The following is a 21761-nucleotide window of genomic DNA, read 5'->3' as shown; positions in this document are numbered from 1 at the left end:
CCATTGTCTACCAGTAAGATAGGAGAGCACTATAACCCCTGCCCAGACTTACCAGATCTTTCCTGATCTCCAGTCACCCCTTGCCATTGGTTCTTTCTTTGTAAAGTCAGAAAAAATTAGACCAGTGTGTTTTTTCACACCAGGAAGTAATGGTGCCTCATTGAACCACTCTGTTTCCTAGAGCAAGAAGGGACCATGATGTATTCATGGTATCTAGACCACTTCAGATTACTCTTCCTGAAACTGTACTTTCTTCCAGCAACTACTCCTTATCCTCTTGGTTTTTGAGTGGCCTCTTGCTGTCCTCTTCTAATCCTGTAAGAGCAGGATTGGGGTACTTGTGTGTGTGTGTCTATGTGTCTATGTAAAATAGTGGGCTCTTACGACTTGGAAGACATTTTCCCATTGTTAAGATGTTAAAGGTGTTATTTTTATGAAGAACAGTTAGTTCACTTATTTATTAGGGTAATGGTTGTAGTTTAGGTTAATTTGGTTTTCGTAGGATAGCCAGGCATTCTGACCACCCTTTATCATAATATTTCTGATTTGTACTCTGAACTCTAAAATTATGAATGAACTTGTAGACCCTATACAATAAATTTTCATTCAAAAACATCTTTGATATTTCAGATATAATGAATTGGTAGATGATAAGAATGAATAAGACACATCCCTGACCTGAGCAGTTCAGTTCCTGAAGGTTTGTTTCATACTGTTCCGTGTAACGTATGTAATAGGACTTAACGGCATTCCAAAAGGTCGAGGCAGGAGGGCTTACAAAAGTGCTCAATAGACGGCTGTTAAATGACTAGTCTCCAAGCCTAGTAGATTCTTTTCTTTTTCAGTTCTTTTTTTCACTTAGCACTTTCTTAACTTTTATCCTTCCATATGGAGAATTAAATACTAAATATGTGTAAGTCATTCTCATATTTGAGCTCATAGTTTTTTTTTATTCTTGTTGTCTTTCCATTTTACCTGCAGATGATTTTCTAAAAATAAAACAAGGTTCTTATGATCAGAGTTTGTTTCCTGGTTTTCTGAAAGTCTAACTCTATGGAATGGTGAGTGGTGAGGGGGATGGGGGACGGGTTGTGTGGAGGAGGGAGCAGCAATAAATGAGAAGGTGGACTTCTCTGATGGGAATTTGCGGTTTCTCCCTAAACACTCTCAGGCAGTACTGTTGCCAGCCCTCTCTGTAGCTTCATTCTTTCTTTTAGTGTTCACAAATACGCTAGGCTTTGGGTGGGTTTTTTGTTTGTTTTTGTTTTTCTTGTTTTTTTCCACATTGAGAACTTTAAGGAGTTTTCATGTTGGTAGTTTGTGATACTAGGAATTTTACCAGTCACAGCTGGCCACTTTATTTTTTATTTTTTTAAGATTTTATTTATTTATTTGACAGAGAGAGAGAGTGAGAGAGAGCGAGCGCACGAGTAAGTGAGCACACAAGCAGGGAGAGTGGCAGGCAGAGGGAGAGGGAGAAGCAGGCTCCCCAGTGAGCAGGGAGCCCGATGTGGGACTCAGTCCCAGGACCTCAGGATCATGACCTGAACCAAAGGCAGATGCTCAACCGACTGAGCCACCCAGGTGCCCATCACAGCTGGCCACTTTAAATGCAGGGAATCCTGTTTTGGAATGTCATTGCTTTCCACAGGCTTACAGAGGGTGATGTCTCCTCAGCTGTCATCGTATGCCGTCAGTAATGACTCTGTGTGTTTCATTTCCCGCATGTTCTCTGCATTGTGTAGGATAAAAAAACAAAGGTTACATAAATTGATAATTTTGAGTGCATTATTAAGGGCTGAAAGTAGGCAAGAGTTGGTGGTCGTGGTGGTGGGGAACTGATAGAGCAGTGTCCCTGGGCAGGTGAGAGACAATGAGACTCAGCGATCAGGGTCTGTCTAGTCTTGTTCTTGGACTAGAAAAAGCAAAGATTTTTCTCATAGGAAGCAAAGGTGAACGTGGGCAAGTGGTTTCTGTATTCCAAGCACTGTGCTAGTTTCTGTGAAGATGGAGGACTGAGACATGATCTGCTTTCAGGAAGGTTATGGTTTAACAGAGGAAATGGTCACAAAAGCCCTATCAGGTACTAAGTACAGTCCATCTTCATTATTTGTGGATTCCAGGTTTCTGTATTCTCCTACTCACTAAAATTTGTTTATAACCACCAAAGTCAATACTTGTGATGCTTTTATGGTCATTCAGGGACATCCACAGAGCAGCAAAAGATTAGAGTCGCCTGATGTGCATGTTCCCAGTGGAGGTAAGGCAGCACAGTCTTCTGTTAGCTCTCATACTGTAAACAAATGTTTTCAGTCTCTTTATTTAGTGTTGAAGTTGGGGTGTTTTTGTTTAGTTGGTTTGTTTTTGTTTTTGTTTTGCATCTTTGTGCTTGTTGTTGGTGATTTTGCTGTTTGAAATGGCCCCAAAGCATACGGCTGAAGTGCTGTCTAATGTTCCTAAGGCAAGAAGGCTGTGCTTATAGAGACCATCTGTGCGTTGGGTGAGCTTCATTCAGTGACGAGTTATAGTGCTGTTGACTGTGACTCCAATGTTAATGAAGCAGCTATATATATTAAAGTGTCTTTAAGCAGAAACACACATAAAACAATATTAAGTATTAATTGATGAAAGCATTGTGGCCACAGGGCTTGTAGGAACCTAACCCTGTATTCCCTCTAAGAGCAATGGTTCATTATTCACTAATTCAGTTGTCACAGAGACTTTATAGAAACATAAGTACTGCGAATAGTGAGAATCGATTGTACAGTGGAAATACTGTGCGACATTCATCAACTTCAGAGTGGAGAAGGTAAATGGGCAACTGATTCTGAGTTTTGGGGGCTGTTCCAACTGAGGGAGTGATGGGGGGGGAATCAAAGTGATGACTTGTAGGGCTTGAAAGATAAAGAAGTAAGCCAGAATGGGCTTGATATAGGAAGAAACTGGAAGATTATGTAAAGTCAGAGGTCAGGCTTGGAGGGAATAAGACAGCTGTAAGAATAGGAGGTTGTAGTCAAAGTCATATTGGAAAATGGGGGGGGGTAGAAATCACAGCTGTTTTTAAAGAAGGCAGAGAACAGCACATTCGTTGTTGGAGCGACCATTCATGGGAAGGAATGTTGAGTTCCCAAGGGATAATGTAGTGATCAAAGAGCCCAGAGAGCTAACAAAGATAATTTCAGTGCCCAGGCGGTGTAACCATGTGCATGTTTCCAGAGATTCCAAGAGCCCTGAGACATGATCAAGGAATCTTAAAGAGGCCTATGCAGAGTATCAAATGAGTGGCAAGGTTCTTTCCTGCACAGAGTACAATACACTTCTTTGGTTTACAAGCCCCACCCTCTTTGTACCGTGGGAAGGACACGAGGAAGAATCAACAAGATTTGTTTGTTGATTAGATTTAGGTAGAGGAGGAGAGAAATGGGGTGAATGGTCAAGAGTTGCTCCAAAGTGTTGACTAATTGCCATGAGATCCTTTTTCTTCTATAGAGGAGGTAGGTTGATGTTTTCTCTTGGTGCCCCAAATTCTTTAATTTTCATTTCCCTTGTCCTGTGATTTTCATTATTACGGCATTTGAGATTGGTGAATGTGCGTACTTACTGTTTGGTAAATAGAGGTAATGATTCCTCTCAGTTCTGTTTGCGTGGGGGTTGGGAGTGAGCCAGCTTCCCCTTGACTGTTTGTAAGGTTTCACTGACAACTGTTAACAGTCTGACTCTGACACTTGTTTTCCACATTTTGCCACCAACCACCGGCTTAGGTTTGTCTTTTTTGTCTTTGGTCATTTTGATGGGGTTTGGAAATGAAGGAGAGGCAAATCGTATATACATATACCACCACTTAATTCTTCTCAAGAGTTTTCTAGAGCTGTGCTGCTCATCTGGGTAGCCACATGTGGCTGGTGGACACTTGAAATGTGGCTAGTCTGAACTGAGATGTTCTCGGAGTATAAAATTCATATTGGCTTTCAAAGACTTAATGTGAAAAAAAGAATGGAAAGTAATTCATTAATTTTTACATTGATTACATGTTGAGATAGGATTGTGTATATTTTGGCCAAATAAAATAAATTGTTAAAACTCACTTCACCTGTTTCTTTTTGCTTTTTAAAAATGTGGGTACCAGAGGGGTCCCTGGCTGGGTAGAGCATGTGATTCTTGATCTCAGGGTTGAGTTTGAGCCTCACGTTGGATATAGCGATTACTTAAAAATAAAACTTTTAAAAAAATGTGGGTATTAGAAAATTTTAAATTATATATGGGGCTTGCAATGTATTTCTGATGGACAGTGTTTCATTGTGCCCTTTAAATTTCCAGGGAATAATTTGAAAATGACTGTTCGATGGTACTACTTCTAAAGACCAAATTTTGGGGTCCATTTGTATTTGTAATGACATTGAAGTTGCTGATGTACCTGAATGTAGCTCTTATAAACAAAAGGAGTACTGTCATGAATACTAGAAATTCTCCCTGCTAAGAAAACTTAGCCCTAAGAAGTTTTTTCTTTTTCTTTGGAAACTCTCCTGTTATAAGTAAAGTCAGTGTTCACGGCAGTTCTACTGGATGGAATATAACTGAATCCCTTTAAGAACTGATAGCAGGATTACCATTATTGTGTTTTGGACTAATCAAATACAGTCAGACTTTTAAATGTGTAACTATTTTTTCAAAGGAATATTTGAATCTATGTCACCTTGAGCTGTAGTGTAAAAGTTTTGTTTTCCCGGAGAGTCACTGTTTCCATAATTTAGGTGAACACTATTTTGTGAGACGAACACTATTTTGTGAGGCAGACTTAGTAAATATGACAGAAAAGAGGTTAGTTCTAAGTTAAGCACCTTTTACTAGGTGCCTTCTCTCTGCTCAGTGTTAGCTGAGCTACATAAGTGAAACACAAAAGAAAGTAAAGATGTGGTGTGCGTGTCCTCAAGAAGTCCATCATTTGGTTTAGAAATTCCTAACAGACGTTCTAACATTCTGTATGTGATGAGGTATGAGGAGAGATTTATACATTACGAAGCATTGACAAAGCATTAAAATCTGGAAATTTTTTGTTACGAAAATGCAGATTTGTGGCGACTTTGGATAAACACCACTTTCACATGTGTTCTTTTGTGGGAATTGTGCATGGCCTGCAGCTGTTCTTTTTTACACCGTGACCGTGGCAGCATGTAAAGGACAGGGACTACCATTCTAAGGTGTAGCCAATGGGAAAAGCTGAACCATGGTTGTTGGGAGATTCTGAACTTTAAGAAACAAATAGAGAATCCTTCAGAACCATTGTGTGTAGAGTCCATTTTGTCTTCCCTTTATAGATGTTGAAACGTCTTCAGAAAAGGGTCATTGTGGGAAGTTTTTATGGGATTGATGGCCCTTGCTTTGGGTCCTGAAAAAATTTTGAGGATTTGACTTGGAGAATTAAAGGGAAGGTATTTTAGGAGGGGAACTGGTATGATTGAAAGTACACAGGAGGTGGAAAAGGAATTTATCAGTGGGAGAAAGAATGCCTTATGTTAATTTGAAAGCAAATTATTTTGTGGATATAATTTTCTAGCTGTCTCATTAATTTGTTCTAGAGTTTATTTCTCCCAAGGGATTTTGCAATGAGTCTATTTTAGAGTGTTTAATTGCCTGGAACTTCCAGAGAATTGGCCATGTTTTGGGGGGGGGGCTGGAGAAGTGACTGACTTTCTTGGATAAAATTATTATTTGCCAGATGTCATTGTGGCCAAAGTTATTTATCTTGGCTTCATGTTGTATAAATATAATGCAGTCATCTATGAGTGCAGCAACTCAGGTAGGACAATGAGTACTTTTAGACATGTGCAGGAAAAAAAAACCACATCACATTTGCTTAGAGCTGTACAGTTTTTCAGAGGGACTTTCACATGCTCACATTTAATATCTTTAACATCCTTCTAAGATAGGTGGAATAAGTATCACCATCACCCATTTATTTCCAGCTGGGGAAACTGAGGCTCAGAGAGGCTGAGTGTCTTTCCTCGGAGTCATGTGGCTAGTGAATGACTGTACCAGAACTAGATATAGCTCTGTCCGTCTAGTCCAGGGTTCTTTTCCCTAGTATGACACCCTCTCAGCAGAGACACTGCTGACAGTGACTTCTCATCTGGTTGCTGGCATCTCCTGAGTTCCTAGTACTCAGCCTTGTCATGAGGAACTGACTCAGAGAAATGAGAGTCTGCTGATTCAGAGCTGAATATCTTTTCCCAGCCTCTCGTTTCCCAGCTTTCTGTTCTCATAAATTGATTTCTCTCCACTCCCAAGCAACTTTTTTTTTTTAGTATCTGTCGCTACTAGGGTGGTAGCGGTGGAGGTTGTGATATGGGCTGCCATATCTCTATAGGCAGGGGTCAACAAGGAGCCAGAAGAACCATGTGCTCCTGATAAAACTTCTTCCCCTTCTCCAGCTTTCCTGTCACCAGCGGTGAGTGAAGAGAGAGACCTTAGTGCTTTGGATACTTCTAAATAAGTACCCCCAAGCCCACAACACCATAGGCCTTGACACCATCACCGCATCTGCCTTGAGACTGTTGTTAGCACACCGATACCATTTTTCTCGGTATCATCAGCATGCTGAACATGGCCTGCCCGGCACATCAAATATTTGAAGGGATAAATAAATGGAGTCTTCTAAGTCTTTAAATAGCATATATTGAAGGCAAGTTAGTAAATTATTCTGCAAAATCAATGAGATAGCTTTATAAATTGTAGAAGTGTCATATGCTTTTTATTTTGTTTAATCCTATTTGCTGTTTTATTTAATTACAGCACGGATTAATGAATAACTCCTAGTAATTCCAGAATTATCCCAGTGGCTATAATAGTTACAATCATGATAGTTATTGTTTGTGTAATGCCATTTACAGTAATTTGAGTGATTTATTTATTCCTCTATGAGGTAGTTGTATCCTCCTGTTATAAATGTCAAAAAAATTACAAATGGTTAAAAATGTTTTTTAAAATGTTATGAATACAAGAGAGAGGGAGAGAAGGGCCTTTTTACAATGAAACTCTTCTGCCGGAAGACTCAGAGACTGGTCTAGTGTGGGACACAGGTTAGTTCACCTGAATGGAACAAGGCATATAAGAAGGTGCAGGCCTGGGGTGCCTGACTGGCCCAGTCAGTAGAGCATGCCTCTCTTGATCTCTGGGTCGTGAGTTTGGGCCCCATGTTGGGCGTGGAGATTGCTTAAAAATTAAAAGAAAATCTTCAAAAAAATTTAAAAAGAAGGTGCAGAACAATGAGAAGGCTTATTGCAGAGGGTCTTAATGCTCAGCCAGGGTGGCTGAACCTTTAGCTGTGGCTTGGGCATGTGAGCTGTTGTGTCTCAATGCTGACAGCATTTTAGGACTTGGACTTGTAGTAATCCAGGCTGATTCTGTTCCAAAGCATCAAGAGAAAGTTTCCTTATGTTATAAATATATATCCAAATGGAAGGGGGATGGAGATAGTTGAGAATTCTCCACTAGGTATTTTTTCCTAGTATGCTCCTCATGAATTATACAATCTGGTAAGAATAGTGACGGTTTTGATGGGGAGAGTGGGAACACTGAACACTGGCAATAACACAGAGCCATTTTTGGTCAAATGGGTAGAGTGAGCCAATGTGTTGAATTGGAATGTCTGCAACAGCTCTTCAAGGTAATAACATTTTTAAAAAATTGAATTCATATTTAATGATTACAGATACTGTGCCCCCGCCCCCTTTCCTCTTGCCCAGGCAGCTGCAGCGGTGGCACAGGGGCTGGGGCATATGCACCCCAGCAGCAAGGACAGCAGTCTCATGAGTGATTTTCCAGAAAATAATAAAGGACCCCAGGGGAGGGCAGTGGTGCCCCCCCCCAAAAGACACACCAGATTTCAAGACTTTTTACGTATAATCTGTGTGCCCCAGGGGTTGGAGAGGGATACCTGGCAGCATCCTGGAGGGGAGGCCCAGGGGTCCCCATGCTGCCTGCCTCTTCAGCCATTTTATCAGCTCAGACACATCGTACTCCAGGCCCCCACTGCTACAGCCTCTGGCTGGCCGGGCCATCCGAATGTCCTTGGGACTCCACGTCCCTGGCCCCACCCGTCTTCAGTTGTGGTCAGACTCCTGTTCTTCTTTTCTTTGTAACTGGGTGCCCTGTTCACATGCTTTGTAGAGAATCAGAGACCTGTGAATGATTTCAGAGACGATGGCCCCAGCCCAGTAGCTCCGTTTCCAACTTCTTAAGCAGGTCTGGACTGCTGATACTTATGCTAAGGTCCAAATGCTAGTGACAGCCCAGCTGGACATTAGAGTTAAACTTTAAAAGTTGTGTAATTAGTTGCTAATATGTTTCTAACTTTAGGAAATCTTAAAAGAAATGGTGTGGCGGTTATTAATTTCAGTGAAAGGTGGGGATGAGTTGTAAAAATCATGCATAAGGAGAAAGGATTGTAGATTGAGGTCTGATATTGACGCTTAAAAAAAAAGAAGTGATGAAAGTTTTTAAGTTTTTATCTAAATTGCTGGTTATCTAGCTGATTCCACAAAGGGGGAATCATTTTACTGAGACAAAAAGACAAGCAGTGCCCCTTCTTGTGGGCGGGGAGTTAACACAGCAGAGCCTTACAACCTTGAATTAACAGGCCTGGCCCCCTCTTTTTCACATTAAAGTTTAGATCTGAAATCGGTACAGCCACAGTTTTATCGTAACTCATCCTCAGAGGCACTGTTTCATTTATTAGGTTGAGGATCTCCCAGAGTCTCATCTTTCTTTTCTTTATCTGTGTTGTAAGCATGCTGGTACGTGGTTAGATAGCCCTTTGAATAGCACTTAAAAAGAAAAAAGTGTAATGTGTGTAGTTTACAAATCCTCTCATTGTTATGTGTATTGTATTGCTGCTAGGTACTAAAACTAAGTCTCCAAATAAAGGGAAATTGGGGTTTTGTTTTTAGTTAGATATTGTAGAAGAGCATATAGCTGCAGCTCTATACTTTTTGCTGGCTTATATAAATCTTAATGATAGCAATTATGTTGAAGGACAAATAGTGTGAGTAGAATTGCACTCTTACAGGGTGAATGCTTCGCTTTTCCTTTCAGCTGTCTGAAATTGTTTTGACTCTGACAATTTCCTTACAATAAAGCCTGTAGAATTGTTATAGAATAAAGAAATCAAGTGATCGTTACTGGTTTGGCAGCAAGGATTTAAAAAATAAAGTAGCTTTACCCATTGTTTGTAAATAATACATAACCAAAAAATGGAGAGTAAAAAATAAAAGGAAAAGTGTTCTTAGTCCTACCATTCAAAGACATTCTGATATTTCTTTCTTGTTCTTTTTTCTAGGTTTGGTCTTTTAAAAGCACACTTGTTATCAAAAGTACATATATAATTTTGTATCTCATTCTTTTTATTTAACTTTGTAACATAAGAATTTTCTGGGGGCGCCTGGGTGGCTCAGCCGGTTAAGCGTCAGCCTTCGGCTTTGGTCATGATCCCAGGGTCCTGGGATCGATGCCCCCCCCCCCCTCCCTGCTCAGCGGGGAGCCTGCTTCTTCTTCTGCCTGCCCCTCCCCCCTGCTCATGCTCCCTCTCCCTCTCTTTCAAATAAATAAATAGAATCTTAAAAAAAAAAAGAATTTTTCTGTTTCACAGATTTCTTGAAGACATGCCACTCATTCATTCATTCTGTCAGTTGCTTTTCTGTGTTGGGTAATGTGCTTTGTTTTTCAAAGTATGGGTATATAGGAATGGAAAATAATCTGGATTATAATTACGTACTGCAAGATCATCCTGAATTTTCATGTAACTTTTATCTAAGTCTGAAAGCTAAATTGTCTCCCAGGTAGTTCCTCATTTTAAGTCAAAGAAGTAATATTGGTTGATTTTATTGTACATTTGAGCTAACTTTGTATGGATCAAAAAATCACTCTGCTTAGGAGTCCGTCCGTCAGCTGAAGTACTGCACCGGACAGGGTCGAGAGGAGGGCAGAGCAGGCATCCTGTGGGATGGCTGGTGTGCTTGGCTCCAGGACAGGGATTGTTTACCAGAGAGCAGGGCAGGGTTCATGGCAAGGTGTCTGACAAGAGACTTAGTCACCCACAGTGCACATGACTGGGGCCTTGTCCTCACAGAGAAGTGAATTAGTGAGAATCTAAACATCATAAGTGGCGTGGGGCTTGAGATGTAGGAGAGAGAATTTAATTTGTTAGTCGGTGATATTCAACTGCCTCCTCCCTTACCTCTTCCTACATCAGTCTTCAGATGGTCAGGTGCAGTTGTGACTTCCCTCCCGCCAGAAGAGTGGGAGGGGGAGTGATGGGGCTCTCTCCTGAGCAGGGATGCCTGGACTTACATCCTGGCTCTGCCTCTGACAAGCTGCATACGTTGGACCAGTTCCTTAGCCTTTCTGTGCTCCATTCTCTTCCTCTGTTAAAAGAAGATAGTAGAGCTACCAGCTTCCTGTGATCAAATAAAACACTGTTAGAACAATGCCTTGCGTGTAGAATGAGCATTTAATAAACCTAGCTGGTTATTATCTACCTTGCGTGACTGAGTTTGTACATTTTGCCAAATTTCCTGAGTGCTGAGCTTGTCAGTGAAGTTTCAATGGCATCAGGGCAGGTCTATTATTTTCTGATTGCATACTGAACTGGTGTTGTGAGGATGGGCTGCTGCTTAGGTTTTGGGAGCTGTTCATGATCGTGTGTCTGAAAACAACCAAATATTGACAGACTTGGTTTTAATCATGGATCTGTTTATCTGTTTCTAAAGCCCATTCCCTGAAAGCACACTGCTTCAAGAAAGCTCTCATCCCCTTGCCTTAGTCCATTTGTGCTAGCCTAGCACGAGTGCCTTTTATTAAAAAAAATAAACTTTGGGGCTCCTGGGTTGCTGAGTTGGTTAAGCATCTGCCTTCAGCTCAGGTCATGATCTCGGGGTCCTGGGATCAAGCCCCACAGCGAGCTCCCTGCTCAGCTGGGAGTCTACTTCACTCTCTTCCTCTGCCCCCCCCCCCAACTTGTGCTCTGTCTCTCTCAACTAAATTTTTAAAATCTTAAAAAAAAAACTTCAAATTGAACTATAATAGACAGAAAAGTATACGTATTCTGCTTGCTACATATTCACAACACCCAAATAAGAAACAGTAGTTTGCCAGCATCTCATAACCTTTTCGTGTCTCCTTCGGTGGATCATGCTTTGAAAGCTACTGGTAAAAAGGCTTGTGATCAGTTGTTTGTGGATGTGGAAAAGGTTTTATGGAAGAGAGGGAACTATCCCGATAAAAGGAGAGTCAGTTGTAATAGCTGTGGATCAGGAGTCCCACTACCTCCCCTCCATTTATTATTCTTTTTTTCTCATTAAGGTAATGTGAATAGGCAGTGACAGGTTTTTTTTTTTTTTAAGATTTTATTTATTTATTTTAGAGCTAGAGAGTGAGAGAGCACCTGAGTGTGGGGTGGGAGAGGACTGGAGCAGAGAGAGAAGGACAAGCAGACTCCGCACTGAGCCCAGAGCCTGACCCAGGGCTCCGTCCCAAACCCTGAGGTCATGACCTGAGCCAAAATCAACAGTTGGATGCTTAACTGACTGAGCCACCCAGGTGCCCCAGAGAAAGATCCTTTATAGAAAGATACATTAGATAAGAATAATTAGACTGGATTTGGGGGGAACTATGTTAAGCCTTCATTTTTTTTCTCTTTAAACCCATCTCTCAGGTGTGGCTTTCGAGTTAGTTTTTCATTACATATAGTGATCACTGTTTTTATCACCTGAAGAGTGTGAAGTCAAGGGAATGCAGAAATGTGTGAATACTTACCTGGAAACCTTCCTGACTTTAATTGTCCCAACTCTAAATCAGGCATGGGAATGGATTTTTCCTCAGATACCAAATCTTTTGGGTTGCAGTGGGTCCCTGGAACGCTGCATTGAAAGGATTTGCAGAGGAGTCTGGGCACAACAGGAAATAGTGTTCTGGTTGATTAGAGATTTTGGCCAATGGCAAAAAAAAAAAAAAAGGGAGGGGGGGGGGATTGGACTAGATCCTCAGTACCAGGTATTGGCCTTGTATGATCCGAATGATACTTACACCATTTCTGGTCTCATAAACTTAGCACTCTTCTCTCAGACTACTTAGCACCGGCTATGAGATTGGAAGCAATACACATATAGGTTAAAAAGTTGAACCACGGGCACCAGGCTGGCTTTGTCAGTAGAGCATGTGACTCTTGGTCTCTGGGTCGTGAGTCCGAGCCCCACGTTGAGGGGTAGAGTTTACTTAAAAAAAAAAAGTTGAACCAGTAGTCTTCCTTCCTTACGTCTGTCATGTGATCTCCCCATAACTTCCACACTTCCCTAATCCTTGCCTCTAACATCTGATAAAGTTCATGTGTATTGTGAAAGTATCTGTGGTGACAGCAGCAGTTCTAGTCAATGTATTGAACTGCAGGTGGAGTGTGGGAGTCCAGGCAGAGACTGCAGATACTTTCCTAAATGTGGAAACATGGCCGAGCTGTGTGAAGGAAATAGAGAACTTTACCATGAGTAGCACTGCAGATAGGGATGATGATAAATTTTGTATGTATGTTAGTTAGTATTTAAGATCAGGGTGTCCAGTGTAATAATGAGTCATAGTATGGGTACCTCCCTGAGTATGGCTCCATTTCAGGAAACAGAAGATTGAGAAGAAAAGAAGATCAGATTGAGGTACAGAACAGAGCTTGGGGCACTGAAGATCTGAAGATACCTTTCTCATAGCTACTGTATGAGCTGCTCTGATTGTTGAAAACTGACCTCCGTGCTTTGGATCCAAAATATAGCATGGAGACAGAGTTTGGGATAAAGAGGAACAATAGCTTTATTGCTTTGCCGGGCAAAGGAGGCTGCAGCCGACTGTTGCCTTCAGAAAGTGCGAGCCCTCCCTGAGGAAGGGGCTGGGGGGTTTTGTAGGGAAATACAGGCTCTAGTTGGTTTTGGCAGGAGCTATGCACCTGCAACTAACCCTCTTTGTCTTGTCTTTAGGGTGGGACTGGGTTCCTGAAACAAAAGGCTAAGAAGGGAGGAGGGGAGGTTTGCAGAAGAGAGGGGAAGGGGTTACTTTATTTTTTTTTTTAATTTTATTTATTTGAGAGAGAGAGAGCACAAGCAGGGGGAGCAGCAGGCAGAGGGAGAAGCAGGCTCCCCACTGAGCAGGGAGCCCGACGCGGGACTCGAGCCCAGGATCCTGGGATCATGACCTGAGCCGAAGGCAGACGCTTAACCGACTGAGCCACCCAGGCGCCCCATGGAAGGGGTTACTTTAAAACCGAGCTCTGCTGAAGCATTGGTTAGCCATTTTGATTTTTGTTCGACTTTATGCTTTTAAGCAATTTCATAATGTCTCAGAAGAATGGTTGTGATGATATAATTATTACTTGTTTTTCCACTTACTGAAGAAGTTTTAAAACTCCCATTTAAACATAAGGAAATTTGGAGTCCTATAGAGGCATCTCTTTTTTAAGTATAATGGTTGTGGTTTTGATATACATCTCTGTTACGTTTCATCAGATTTTGAGCTGTGGAATTAAGGGTTATTAAGGGGAGGGACGGAGGAAATGGCTTTTTCACTTTTTAAAAGTTTTAAATTTCTTTCTGTTACCATACTACATGAGTCACATTGATTGGAGTGAACACAAAATGTTGGTAAAGCTTCTAAAGGAACTTTTGCCATAATAAATGAGAGAAAGAGTACGTGTGTTTAAACACAAGTACCCTCTTGGGCAGAAAATATGCATCAGACTGTTAAAGGAGTGCACTGCTTGTTGTAGGTAGATTCATATCATCGGTTTAATACCACTGAATGTTTACATTAAAACTATCAAAAAGTTATCTGTTGAACATTTATCAAATGTAAGACCTGTATGAGGTGCAGAGATGAATGTTAAAACCCAGTTTTTACACTCAGAGAATTTATGATCTAGTTAGGATGTAAGATATGCACACTACTCTGTTTCAAAGCAGTTATGTGTTAAGTGTTAAAAGTGTGGTTTAAAAAAATTATAGAGGGGGATGCCTGGGTGGCTCAGTTGGTTAAGCATGCGACTCTTGATTTCAGCTCAGGTCATGATCTCCGGGTCCTGGGATTGAGCCTGGCAACGGGCTCCTTGCTAGGCGGGGAGTCTGCTTGAGGGTTCACTCTCCCTCTTCTCCCTCTGCCCACCCCCTCCCCTGCTCAGACAGGCTCTGTCCCTTTCTCTAAAACAAATACGTCTTTAAAAAAAAATCATAGAGGAATTCAAGGGAGAAAAAGATCTTCCAGCCTAGGAAGTCATCATGGGGAAGATGAAATTTTTACCAAGGAAGTGTTTCTCAAGTGTGTGGTTCCCAGGCAAGCAGCAATAGCATCCTCAGAACTTGTCACAAATGTACATTCTCAGACTCCACCTCAGAACTGCTGAATCAGAAACCCTGGGGGTAGGTCCAGCAATCTGTGTTTATAAGCATACTGTGTTTGAGCACCACTCAACCAAGGAAGTAGTGGATAAAAGGTATGCTGACTGAATTTAGGGAGAAACGGTGACTGGTGTGGAGTGTTTAGTTAAAAACGGCTGGCTGAATGAAAGAAACATACAGAAGGGGTTTAGCTTCTGTTTAAGGGAATTCCTTCCCAATGCAGTTTGATCCTTATTTCATCCAATTACCCTTTGTAACTATGTTGTCATTTTCTTATCATCTTATTCTGATCATTTAAAATGTTTGCGTCATCTGGATAGGAGATAACATTTGCATCTTGTAACAGTATTTGAAGCCTTTAGAAAATGTAAAATATCAGTATGACTGAACAGCTCTGTGGCTAACTACTGGGTTAAATATTTGTTCAGAATACATATTTAAAAAGAGGGTTTCACGGGGCGCCTAGTGGCTCAGTTGGTTAAGCGTCCAACTCTTGATTTAGGCTCAGGTCGTGATTTCAGAGTTGTAAGATGAAGCTTTGCATTGGGCTCCGCACTGGGCTTCGGGCCTGCTTAAGATTCTCTCTCTCCCTCTCCTTCTGTGCCTCCACCTCGCCTCCCCACCTCAAAGGAAGGAAAAAAAGAGGATTTCATGTCCTTTCATTAGGTCCTAGATAAGTATTTTTTAGAGATGGCAGTTTTAAAACTTTATTTTTTATTTATTTTTTAATTAATTAATTAATTTAAAGATTTTATTTATTTATTAGAGAGAGAGAAAGAGAGAGAGCACAAGCAGGGGGAGCGGCAGGCAGAGGGAGAGGGAGAAGCAGACTCCCCGCTGAGCAGGGAGCCCGATGCAGGACTGCATCCCAGGACCCCGAGATCATGACCCGAGCTGAAGGCAGGCGCTTAACCGACTGAGCCACCCAGGCACCCTTAATTTTTTTTTTTACATATAAAAAATGGGGTCTATTCCCTAAGCACTTCTACATATTTTATAAAATTCAGTTGTTTTGGTATTTTTACAGCCTACCCCATCAACATTGGACATATTAAAAGTTAAAATTCAACCAAGTAAATTTGAAGATCTAATTGGCTTTATTAAATGACTCATGAATCAAGCAGTATCCCACCTAGCAAATGGAGGGGGGTATTCCAAGGAGTCGTACAAAATGCAGTTTTTATAGGAAGGAGGGTGGATCAAGAAAGGTATAAGCAAAAGAAAAGAAAGGTAGGGCAGGGGTCTCACTCTGCAGATTACCTCAACTTCCTTTGTGGGGGTTGGTGGAAGGGACCCTTCCGGTAGCTTTTCTCATTGGTGCTTATCTGAAAATTCCTGATTGACGGGCTAAGACAGAATGCTAGGGGAGGTTGAAACTGCAATTCAGTTAGTTGGTAAGCTCTGGCCTGATAACTTGGTCTGGCCAGAGAAACACCCTCTGGGGCCTGTGGTTTTCTTTTTGACAAACCATACTTTCATTTCTCCTGTGAGTTTAAAGGAGGTAAACCCTAGGTGATTTGGAGACACTGATTTGGGGCCTCACATGGGCCGTTTAGGAAGTGGGCATGATAATGGTGAAAGGAGGCTTTCCTTTGAGCCTTTGCTCATTCAGCTGCCCTGTGCCTAAGATGGAAGACTTGAGTGCTTACATAAGTGAGCTTCTTATTCTCTGTTAAGAAGAGAAAGTGATTTTAAAGACAGTTCAGGGGAAAAAGAAGAACCCAGGATCACATGGTGGCCCTACAGTTAAGTTTTAAGGTCAAAATGTGTTCCCCTTCCTGGAAAAATGAATTCATTTTCTACTCATCTGGTTTTATCTTGGCACTGTCCATTTATTACGTTCACAGAGAAGTCTAGTCATTGTTGTAGGTGTGTTGCAATCTTTATTTCTCAGGGGAGGAGGGTGTATTTAAAATCTTTTTTGGATTTGTTATAAAGGAACTTTAGGGTCACATAGATATAATGTCTTTAAGGTAATTGAGGCCTCTGCCCCGATAACATTAGATTGTTCTCACACTTGTGGGGTGAAATATTTGGCTGCCATGTATAAAGACATATTTAAATCCTCCTGACACTAGAGACCCAGCCAATGGTTCATCAGATTTTAGGGATCTATTAATATTTTCTTCAGCCAAATTCAAGGATGAGGAAGAGGAAAAGGAGTTGAGACAACCCCTTATAGTTTTCAAGATCTGATCTATATTTTAGGGACCTGTGCTTTTTATTTCCTCTTAAAGAAAAATTACTTTTTCCATGAACTCAGTACTGTGGATAAATCATATTGATTCTATAACAGTATTTCATTTTACAGATGAAGTACTTTAGTGTCAGAATTCAAAACTGAACTACTTTTGTCCTTGTGTTCTGGTGGTTCAGGGCTTTCATGGTCTGAATATATCCAAGAATCGGGAATTCAGTGCAAGAGTTGTGAGAGTGTTTATGGCTTCTCATTTATTATTAATTGTCTTACATATGTATGTGTGTGTGTGTATATGTATAAAATTTTTCTTACATATCTACATATGTATATTTGGTATTAAAGCAAGGATGTGTCCCTACTCTCCCTCTCCCACATCACCTCCTGTACATTAAGCCCTACCTTTGTTGTGTGTAACCATCTCCCTCACTTGCTCTGGGTAGAGTTTTGCAAGGTTGCAGAGTAAGACCTGTCAGCTGACACTTGCTCACATGAGAGCCATTAAAGAGGGTGGTGTGGCCAATGTCAGAGCAACCTTGCAGCTGAGGGCAAGTCACTGCATTTGCCTAGAGCCATATGAATAGGTCTTGTGACCAATTAATTGACTACTACATAATCTCCAACAGGGGAGCACAGATGGAATGAGTCAGACCAAGCTGCTCAACCTGTTCAGTGTTTTGTCTTTTGCTGACCAGAGTACAAGCTTAGGAACAAAAGTAGGAAGTGGGATTTGGATTTGTCTGTTTATAATGGTCCTGCTGAGAGCATATTTTATAACGTGGTGGATATATCTGACTTCCTAATACTCTGGCAGGCTTAATTTACGTAACAAATGAATGTTCCTTTTTTCTCTCTCTCTCTCTCTTTTTTTTTTAATTTTGAAAGAGGAAATTAGTAGGCTGCTGCCAAGTAGCTCGCCTCACCTACTGTATAGGAGTACAGTGATTATTTAGGACGGCTGGTCAGTGTGGAATATCCCTCAAACAACAGAGAATCTTCAACGTTTGTGTCCCAGGTCCATGTTGATAGTCAGGATAAAGCAGAAGAAAGCTCAACCACCCAGGAGATGTGTGGCGGCTCTTCGAAGACTGCAAACCTGCCAGGGGGCTGGCAGGATTCAGCCAGATGTGTGTGTAATGCCGGTTCTGGTGCTGGGAGGACTTACAAGGCACTTTTATGCCCAAAGACTCGAAAACGTGCCAGGGTAGGAGGGGGCACTGATCACACGGAACTCAGCAACAGGTTTGAAACTTTAGTTCTGTTTTAAAGTCTCAGAGAAATTTTTATTTAAATCACTGAGTACCAAACAGATGAAATTATATTGATCTGAAAGTTGTTTTTCAAGAGTACTTTTAGTCAGACATGGGGTGGTTGGTGGGTATGTAGAAACAAGTCCTTTCCTGTATGGAAAAGGTGTAGGCATTTTGTTTTTTTTTTAAGATTTTGTGTGTGTGTGTGTGTGTGTGTGTGTGTGTGTGTGTGTGTGTGTGAGAGAGAGAGAGAGAGAGAGAGAGAGAGCGCGCGAGAGGGAGTGAGCAGGAGCATGGGGGAGCGACAGCCAGAGGGAGAAGCAGGCTCCCCGCTGAGCAAGGAGCCAGATGTGGGACTCGATCCCAAGATCCTAGGATCATGACCTGAGCTGAAGGCAGATGCCTAACCAACTGAGCTACCCAGGCATCCCAGCATGGTTATTTTTTTGACTGTTTGAATTCTGTTACCCATCTGCTTTCTTTTCATTACTTCCTCTGGAGCTGGCTTGCAAGAAATGGTTACATCTTTGTCCTATGTTGAAGTTTGAACAGTACTATTCACAGAGATGATCAGGAACAAGGGTTGCAGTCCTGAAGTAGGACAGCAGTTGGTAGATGGGGCACAGGACTGGAAGTTCTCACTTTGTAGTTTGAATGGTAGGTGGAGGCAGGGTGGTGGGAGAGAGGCCAGTCTTCTGGAATATTATTTTCTTGAGAAGGATGGTATTATGCTGAACTAATTTTAATGATGGAGCTTACGTAAAGAGAATAACATTAACATTTACTATGTTCTTTAAGGGTGATTATGTCATCCATTTTGGAAGAATTTATTAATTTAATTAGTAATAGCTCTTTTTTTTTTAAAGATTTTATTTATTTATTTGAGAGAGAGAGAGAGAGAGAGCATGAGAGGGGTGAGGGTCCGAGGGAGAAGCAGACTCACTGCTGAGCAGGGAGCCCGATGCGGGACTCGATCCCAGGACTCCAGGATCATGACTTGAGCCGAAGGCAGTCGCTTAACCAACTGAGCCACCTAGGCGCCCAGTAATAGCTCTTAATTGAAACATATTTGTAAAGAATTTTGTTGCATTATCAAGGAAAAGGAAAAGTCCTTTGAGAATTGCATTTCACTCCAAAATCTGATGGAGATCTGTAGAAGGAGAGCCAGAGTTAAAAATCAAGTTAAGCTTGATTCTCAGGGTTAGTGTAAAAAGTTAAGTTTCTAAATTTACTTAAATGTTACTTTTTTTCTTTATAGATGTTTTCTTACAATTAACATGTCATTAACTATATCCATCAATACATTTCTTGGTTGATTAAAAATCAGGATATAGTTTCTTTCATATAAAAGTCATTTTCTTTAGTAGAAGCTTAACAAAATGGTAAATAGTCTACTTTGGTCTAAGAGCCCAGCCTATTGAAGAGTTAGGGAGAAGTGATGGAAATCATTGTATAGGTACTGGGTCACTTGCTGTCCACTCAGTTAAAGAGAGAGATTTATAGAGGAAGTGGTAATGAATGATGTACATTAGAAAAATACATTTGGGTGTTCAGATAAGAATTTCACTTTTACACTGTTTTTATCTGTTTCTTACCAAGAAAGGACAGCTGAGTGGTAGGAGAGAGTAATGGATTGGCACCCAGTTGATCTGGATCTGAATCCTGATCCTGATCCCCGGCTCTGCTGCCCAAGAGCCTTGTAACCACGGGGCAGTCTTCTGGCTCTTCTGGGCTCACTTTTAACTCTAGGCTATGAAGTTGGTTCAGATTATTTAAAAAAAAATCCTTTCCTACTCTGAAATCCTAAGAAGTAGCATCAGGACCTTTTGTAGTCCCTATTTTTGTTATTCATACAGTTCTAGAGTCCCCAAATAGGTGACGGGGACAGCATCCACATAAGAAAATAATACTCAGGGCCACACAATTTTTTTTTTTTAAACTTCAAAACATTTTGGTATGAGCTTCTGCTTATCACTTTCAGTGAACCTAATATTCTTTAGTGGATTTTAATAATTTTTAATTAAACAACACTTTAACAAAAAATTTTCATATCCGTTATTGCCTTTTCTTTTTTTAGAATTCTGTTTGGTGATGACATATACTTATCAATTAATTGGAATTAATTTCTAGTCAGACCAGTTGTTTTGGTAGATCTTACACACTTTCTCTTCCCCTTCCTACGATCTTGAAAACGTATTCGTTATTTGCAGTGTTGTGTTTGGTTTCCTGAATTTCTTTAGGCCTTCGGCCAGTCTCCAGGGTAGCGTGAATTATTGACAGGAGCTTACACTGGAAGGATCTGGCTCCAAAGTGTTCACGAGTTATCTGTTTGTCCAAGTCAGGTAGCGGTCAGTTAAGTATGACTTCAACTTCCTCTTTGCTCTTAGGTATCTTAAATCAGTAATTTTAGGTGGTCTTAGCTGACCACACTGATAAGTAGGTTTTTTGTTTGTTCGTTTTTTTCTTCTATCTTTCCTCATGATTTCCCAGTTACTCTAAAGGTGAAGAGAAGGATTCCACAAATATAGAGAGGAGTCATGTTGGATACCTAACAGTGACTGGCCATGGTGTAAAACTGACACAGTTCAGTGCAGAAAGGAACATTTTAATCTTTCCCATTATGGTTCATGTGGAATGAAACATTTCAGGATAGAAGTCTGTCCTTCACTTCCTTTCTTCTTAATCTCTAGAATGACAGATATTGGAGTTTCATTTATTTCACAAAATTCCAGAATCAACAAAAACCTGCAGAGCTTGATGAAACATTTTAAATGGTTTATCAATAAAAAATTCTTCTCTAAAATTCACCTCAAATCCAGTAACTGATAGCATGCTGGGTATATGGCATAGTCTTCCATAATGTCTTCCTTCCTTAAGATACCAACTGTAACAAAGCTGTTAATGACTTGAGTTTTTCACTTTATCAGCAAATTAGATAACCATAGGACTGTTTATGTGAGAAATCTAGGATTATTTGCCAAGCTTATTAGCGGATCATTGTTTCTCTGATGGCAAGGAAAAATTTGACATAACCTTGTCTTAAGAAGTGTAGCTGTCTACACAGAAGAGGAACCGAAACAAAGCACTTCGGAGTCAATGGTGCTTTAAGTTTTATATCTTGGAATTTAGATTCAACAGAGACTCTTTGTACTGCTTTACAATCACTAGGATAGGAAGGGCTGAAGAATTAATGAGTGTATATATCCGACTTGTCTACAGTTTGGATGAACCAGTTCTATCAAAAAAGAAAGAGGCTTAGATTGGTTTGTAGTAATTGCTCAACAAGAAAAGAAGTACAGAAACGAGGGTTTATTTTCTTTCCCCTAGTTAACTGCTTCACAGAGATAAGCTGACCACGATTTTACTACCAGTCTTTATTTATAGCAGTTAGAATGACTGAGTAGGAAATACAAAGATAGTCACAGATTTAGAGAGAGATATGCTAAGGCAACAAACCAAAGCATTCTATTCTGAAAAATTTAGTGAAAAAGGGCTGAAGTCTAATGCATGTTGTAGGGAAGGGGAGAGTGTTTTTCATTGTTGTTTTTCACTTAGAAACACTGTAAAAACTATTCTACTTTGATATTATGTAGAAAATGTAGCTGCTAGGTTGAATCAAGTGAGTAGAGAAAAACACCAAACCCTAGTCTGCTGATGGTCTTGTGCTTTGCGACAAGCTTCACAGAGAGATTGAAATTGCTGGGTGTGACTCAGATGCATCGAGTATTGCCGTCACAAGTTCTTCTGCCCTTTCTGCATTCCTTCCCTTTTCACTGATTTTATGAGCCAGGAGGAATTTTCGTTGACTCCCTAAGAGTTTATTTCCACTGGCTGATGGTTGGGATTCAGAGATGTAATTTGAGAATGAGTGAATGAATGAAGGAATGCGGTGGT

At 40.8% G+C, this 21761-nt stretch overlaps 1 protein-coding gene across 4 annotated transcripts in view; it reads left to right on the top strand.

Moving 5' to 3' along the window:
• The window catches only part of FNIP2 (folliculin interacting protein 2), a 136548-nt gene that overhangs the window by 21617 nt on the left and 93170 nt on the right, over positions 1–21761 (top strand). For 2 of the 4 annotated variants that reach the window (XM_028104364.2, XM_028104362.2), the window contains exon 1: positions 17528–17859. The exons of the other annotated variants lie outside the window; for them this stretch is intronic. In XM_028104364.2, coding sequence (XP_027960165.1) covers positions 17684–17859 — 176 coding nt within the window. In that variant the 5' untranslated portion in view covers positions 17528–17683. Of the gene's footprint in view, positions 1–17527; positions 17860–21761 lie in introns of those variants that run through there. 4 annotated transcript variants of the gene reach the window in all.

This window comes from Eumetopias jubatus, unplaced genomic scaffold (genome assembly GCF_037043125.1).
Source record: "Eumetopias jubatus isolate StellerSeaLion01/CBP00866 unplaced genomic scaffold, mEumJub1_p1.0 scaffold_2, whole genome shotgun sequence".
Taxonomy (NCBI): Eukaryota; Metazoa; Chordata; class Mammalia; order Carnivora; family Otariidae; genus Eumetopias; species Eumetopias jubatus.
This window is presented reverse-complemented; position numbering and strand designations above follow the sequence as displayed.